This window comes from Nicotiana tabacum, chromosome 4, assembly GCF_000715075.1.
Source record: "Nicotiana tabacum cultivar K326 chromosome 4, ASM71507v2, whole genome shotgun sequence".
NCBI lineage: Eukaryota > Viridiplantae > Streptophyta > Magnoliopsida > Solanales > Solanaceae > Nicotiana > Nicotiana tabacum.
Genome location: NC_134083.1, coordinates 99,287,495 through 99,294,027, shown reverse-complemented (window position 1 = coordinate 99,294,027; position 6,533 = coordinate 99,287,495). Strand labels below are relative to the sequence as shown.

The 6,533-nt window shown below is 33.1% G+C and overlaps 1 protein-coding gene across 1 annotated transcript; it reads right to left on the bottom strand.

Annotated features, from left to right (window-relative positions):
- Nucleotides 1–880: 880 nt before the first annotated feature.
- On the bottom strand, nucleotides 881–6,056 carry LOC107797554 (protein neprosin-like). Its single transcript, XM_075250974.1, has 8 exons — nucleotides 5,865–6,056; nucleotides 4,244–4,414; nucleotides 3,545–3,637; nucleotides 3,262–3,456; nucleotides 2,121–2,276; nucleotides 1,603–1,656; nucleotides 1,352–1,489; nucleotides 881–1,258 (listed from the first exon to the last, which is right to left on the bottom strand). Exons 1-8 carry the CDS (start codon nucleotides 6,054–6,056, stop codon nucleotides 881–883), a joined length of 1,377 nt encoding a protein of 458 aa, XP_075107075.1.
- Nucleotides 6,057–6,533: the final 477 nt, after the last annotated feature.

Here is a 6,533-nt window from a genome sequence, read left to right as displayed (position 1 = left end):
AGCTCAAACGACCGGTCTGATCATTATAATATTATTAATATTAAAAAGTTCTAATGGACAATAAAGATACATGAAGGCTGAATCCAGAAAGGTTTTATTTTACCTGTGATAAAATATTAGTAAATTCTGTATTTATAAATTAACAATGTGAAATCTTTTAGCGGACTCGGACATGCAATTTAGGTGCCATTGTGGTAGAATGTCTAATGGGATAGTGGGAATCTAAAGAAAGATTCACATACTTTAACAGGACAACATAAATTGAGAACTACGTCACAAAAAAGCCCTCTCCATCAAATGATCCTTCATAGTTCTGTTTATAGATTCTTTTAATTACTATCTTCTAGGAGATTATGATATTTTTTGTGCAACTACACTCCATCCTATATCTTTTAAATTTATCACCCTATTCTTTTTTTCTACTTTCTTTTAATTACAGTTCTATAGGAGACTGAATCATATTTATGTAACTGTACATCATCCTAGATTTTTTTGATTGATTATTCTGGTCCATTTTCTTTGAAATAGTGTTTCTAGCATGCTTATATTGTGATTGTAGCTATTGATCATGTTCCCCGGATCTTATTATGTACAATGGTACTCATCTTGGTTGTTAATAACATTTTACATCAAAAATTATGGTTTGAATCACATATTCATTTTTATATTAATTTTTGCAAAATAAAAAACGCTGCAAAATATAAACAAGTTTTGGGTATAAATGATCACACCTTACTGCTTATCCATCCTATAAATTTGAAGGTTGTTGTCTATATGAAATGAATTGTTTAATCAAATATCGAACCTGTGCACTGCACGGGCTTTCATTTCTAGTGCAACTAGCTAAAACATACTTCATAAATATACAAGACTAGAAGACCTAGACTTGTCTATTCTCGCCAGGTCCCCCATAGAGTACAAAATGTTGACGCTTTGCAGCTTGCCAATGAGGTATATCAACAACCTTGTATAAATTAGGATTGTCTGCATATGCAGTAGTTTTATCTTCATCTATGGTCTCACCTTTATTATTTAGAACTGTAATCCTTCTACAATAAGCTTCATGACCTGTGTTTCCAATGGGTAAAAGTCCGGAGTCCATTGGGGGTCCGGGCACACCTGTAGGACTATATACTACTCCTCCCCACTCAACATTTGTAGCAAAGCTTTTTAAATCAGTGAAGATCCTTTGAGGCCAAAATCCAATTTGTTTATAGTCCTCTTCAAGCAAGAGCCACCAATTCCCGTTGACCAAATCCTTTTATTTTTAATAACAAGTGTCTAGGTTAGTATTTTTGTGTATACACTAAAAGATTTTATAGAAACTTAATAAAAGAAAGATAAAGCGTACCCGATCGATGGACATGGTGTCCTCCCATGAAGCTTCTCCAATTTGTGAAATAGTATCGTATACCATATCAATAGGTATCTTAGTGTTCACCAATACAAAGCCAGGGCATAGTATATTGAAGCAATGTATATTACCAGCCTATTTATAAAAATTTCTCTTACATAAGTTATGAAAATTAAGGTACATAGATAAACCAAATTTTATGTACTTGATAATAAAATCATAGGAGTATATTTAGATATTTAACTTACTTGAAAATGTATAAATAGCCTAGTTTTAGTATCCCCGTAAAGTGTTGGATCCACCTAGAGCACGAAATAAATTTATCATGATAATTGAGTGGAAGCTTACTGATAACAATTTAAACTTGCATCTAGACAACAACAATAACAACAACAACAACCCAGTATAATCCCAATAGTGGAGTCTGGGGAGGGTAGTGTGTACGCAGACCTTACCCCTACCCTGGGGTAGAGAGGCTGTTTCCGATAGACCCTCGGCTTTCTCCCTCCAACAACTCCTCACCTTACTCTTGGGGTGACTCGAACTCACAACCTCTTGGTTGGAATTGGAGGGTGCTTCCCACTAGAGCAACACACTCTTGTCAAAACTTGCATCTAGAGTATAGTATATATTCAAAATTATCACATCGTCTTTTCCTTTATTCTCCTAACCAACCCTACTCAAAAGAATAAATAACTTAAAAAGAAATAATGATGTCAAATTGAAAAGAAAATAATTAATTTTATGGCATAATTATTGAACTTACTCTCCATCCAACTTGTACAATATCTGACCCTTTTTGAATTTTCAATCGACATGCACTATGTTGCTGACCTTCAACGTGAGGATTCCATAAACTAGCTGCCATTGTTGCTCCCCCAAACTTATTATTTGGATCATTTTGAGTTCGAGCTATTGCAACCTGAATATAATAATTAATTCATGGTAAAATTAAGTGCATCCAAATTTAGCATGTTCATATTTGCTTGAAATCTTAATATTTGTTTTACAACAAACAACGAGGGGCCAAGGAAAGAGTGAAAAATTAAAAGAAAGCTTGAGTAAGACTTAATTTGTGCCTACTCTAAGACAAGTGAAGGCAAGCGGCCAAAGAAAATCCACTCACACTGCTAAGGTGCTATTTGTACATCATTCCCCTTTATATAATTTTAAAATTGAGAAAATGATCTTTTAGATCTTTTATGTGTAAAATATATCTCTTACGTGTAAAAGTAAATCTATCGTGTGTAAAAAAAAAAGAGGTAGGGTCATAAAACTAAACACAAGTTTGTAAAGAGCCACAAACCGAATTGACTCCATTGCTATGTTTAACTATTTTCATAAATATTAAATCCAAAAAAGATATATATTTATATATTTTCTCTTTTATATTTGTTCACTATATTAAAAATATATTTTTAATTGTATTTTTTCATTTAGAAAATCAAGAGAAAAATAAATTATTTTTCATATATTACCCTTATCATTAACTACTTATTCCTAAATTATTTTTTAAGATTTTGAAATATTGTCATTATTATAAGTATATGATAAAATATGCACTTCTTGAGAGTATCAAGTAAGCTTAGCTCAAAAAAGAAACAAAAGAAATTCTACATATCAACTCTATTCTTCCACATGTATACCTTGTATCCTTGCGAAGATTTGTATTTTCTTTTTGGCTCACTATTGTTAGCCTGTGAACAAGCAGGTAAATATATAGATATATATATATGAGATTAGTCGCGATACTTGAGAAGTAAACATATTTAATCTCTTAATGCATGACTTTTTTGTAAGTCTTACTTAGTTTGATGAATATTTATACTGTTATATCTATAAAGATTATATTGTTTGAACGTGAATTATTCAAGCGAAAGCTATTAATTAGTATAAAATTATCTTACAACAGCCAATTGGACACCAAATGTTATATCTTCCGGTGGTGGAATATGTCTTTGTCTAATAAGATCTTCTTTGCCAATTCTTTTAATAGGAACTGTTCCAATGGGACAACCTTCACCGTTTAGCCATATTGTTGATAACCCACTAGTTGTAGAGGTACCTGAATTCTGCTTTAACTTATGTAAAGTAGGTTTCATCTGTCCATCCAAAATTAAGAAGATTGTATGTCACAATTTTATATTTTTATATAAAAAAGTCCATGGTAAATGGAGATTAGAGACATGCCTCATGATGAAAATTATGATTCTGCATCAATGGATGATCAAATGCAGGTTGCTTGTAAAAATTCACACAAAAGTATAAATCCCCATATGTAGTCTGCGTGCCAAAAAAATCATAAAATAAATAATCTCTAATATACTGATTGTGTATCTTGCTATCCGATTTGTAACTTTTGAATACATAAAAACTAGAATAATAACCAATCTCATAATTTATCATTTTATCCGTATTTAATTTGAGTTTCAACAACCAAAGAAGACTTTTATCAAACTAAATGTTCTGGCTTTTTTAAAATGACGAAATTAATATAAACACATAAAAAGTATTGTGATATAGAAGGTTATTTATTTTTAATACAACATATATTTTCAAAAAGGAAAAGAAAAGTCTATCTAAGAAAGTTTAGTTTGATGTTTTTAAATCTTCGTGGTCAAAGATGGATGATTTGCTCACCACCAAAGAGATATGATGGGATGCTAATATCCCTTCACCCTTAGTCAAAGATTAATTTAGGTTCGAGCATTAAAAATAAAAAAAGATTTGTTATGGAGTATTTTGTCCATTAATGGGCCCTATGTGGTACAAATTTGGACGAATCCAAACCATGGATTCTGAATACCAATTGTCTATCCTAGAACAAAAATACAATTATCACTCGAGAGACTAATTAGAACTACAATGGTTTTCAACCAAAATGTATACCTTTATTGTTTTGACGGCTGGCTTGTTCAGAAGTTTAAGTTGCTTTTCCAATTCCAAGTCCTCTAGTTTCGAATACCTCTTTGTTTCTCCTTGAACCCCATTATAACTCAGAAGAAGAAAATATAGAACCAACAAAGTTCGTCGCTTAACTTTTTGATTCATCACCATCGCCTGAATTCAAGATTTTATTTTAACAGGTATTAATGTCAACATATATACGTATGTACAACAAGCTAATATTCAAAAAAATAAATTAATTAACACAAGAAAAAATATACTAAACGAGCTAACTGTATATTAATACAAACATAAAAGCAACAAATGGTAAACTTACTTGATTCACTAGATGTATATATGAGAGATGAAGTTTGGAGCACTTGTAATTACCTTGGTAGCGTGAGTAAAATGATATATAACGGAGTTCGTAGAAGTCTTTTAAATTAATATAACTTTCTTGAGTACGATTACCAGAATCTACAGAAGATTTTATGTTAATGCATATTTGCTTACTTCTGACTTCTTAGTACAATCCAAAAAGATAATATGTCCATAGATTAATTCAAATTAATGCATATTTACTTACTTCTGAGTACAATCCAAAAAGATAATCTACCCATAGATTAGTTCAAATTAACAAAAAGCACGTAGATTATATGTTAGTAAAGATGGTATAGTATGAAAAAAATATAATCTGATATATCTATCTATTTATATTACTGAAAAAAAAATAATACTCCAACATTTAGAACATAACTAATATTACTCAAAAATCCAATCAAGTCGTAGTACACATGTATACGGGTAAAATCGGGGGTCAAAGTCTACCCCGATTTCCCGACGAGGAAACGAAGGGAGAACATGGGTCCGCAAGGTAGTAATTGAGGTCTGAGACCTTTCATATCGAGGCCCAGAGGGAGCAGACGATGTAAGCGTCATCGGATGTGGTAAAGCAACGCACCTCGGGCCAAGTATAAGGTATAGACCTCGGGAGACAAGATGAACGGTTGTGCATGGAGGATAGAGGGTTGTGATACTCGCCCTCAACCGGATATCACGGTGCTAATCTCATTTGATGTCGATTGCGGATCAACAATTATCACAAAAGAAAGATTTTTACTTTTTTTAGACTTCTATTAGGACTAAAACTCTCCTACTATATAAAAGGGAGGTTTTTCTTTTTATTTGACATGTTGTCACATGCGAATCAAAGCAATACCAGTTTATTTTTTGCCTTTTAGCTATTGTTAAAGTTTTGCTCATTTGTTCTGTTCTTCATTCACGATTGGGCTTGAATCGAGGGTCCAACCGAGGACAAGGTCATTAGTCAGTCTAAATTCAGGCTTGGCCATAATATTGCAACTGGTTTGACATTTATTTCATTTTTAATTCATTTATTTGATATTCTTAATTGTTCATGTTGGATTAAACCACATATCCTTAAAGTCTTGTACAAATTTAAGTGTTACCCAATATTGGGGTAAACAGTTTGGCGCCCACCGTGGGGCTATGGATAATAGTAGTGATTTGATACGAATCTCCATAACACACCATATTTTATGCTTGTTCTTTGAAGTCTTAATTTCAGGTCAATCCAAAAATATCAAACTCTCAGTCTGCTCACTTGAACGTTAACGCTGAGTTTGGCCATCACGGCAAAAATAATAATTTGATGCCTAGTAACAAGGTGCCTCCTGCTGATCCCAACAGTGTCCCAGTTGCTGATCTGGTCGATGCTAACTCGCAGCTGACCATCAACGTTAATTTGCCAACTGATCCCGAAAATAGTGTTCACGGGTAACTCGTAGGTGACCATCAACGTCAATTTGCTAATCTTCAAAATGTTGCAGGCTCAATAGGTGGCGATAGCGCAGCTGCAGAATCAAAGCCATGTCCCCAACAGGGTCGAGCCCGAACTGTCACGACCCCAAATTTCCTCCGTAGGATGTCGTGATGGTACCTAGTCTCTAAGAGTAGGTAAGCCTATCAATGCGGAATAATAATAAATATCTAAAATAAATAAACTACAATTCAAACAATTTTAACTCCCAAAACCCGGTAGAAATAAGTCACAAGCTTCTAAGAATTTATTCTCAATGTCTCTATATATCAAGGTCTAAAAAAAAATAAGGAAGCAACATAAAAATGATAGAAGGAGACTCTGGAGTCTGCGGACGCTGACAGATATACCTCGAAGTCTCCGTGCGTAGGTAACTCACTGACGTCTAGGCTGGTAAGATGTACCTGGATCTGCACAAAAAGATTTGCAGAAGTATAGTATGAGTACATCACA

Excerpts from the sequence above, each read along its gene's own strand:
- LOC107797554 (XM_075250974.1), bottom strand. The coding sequence starts at position 6,056 with ATGGTCACCTACGAGTTACCCGTGAACACTATTTTCGGGATCAGTTGG. Across the intron at positions 3,457-3,544 it reads ATCATAATTTTCATCATGAG|ATGAAACCTACTTTACATAA; the intron begins GCATGTCTCTAA and ends TTGGATGGACAG. Across the intron at positions 1,259-1,351 it reads ACACCATGTCCATCGATCGG|GATTTGGTCAACGGGAATTG; the intron begins GTACGCTTTATC and ends TAAAAATAAAAG.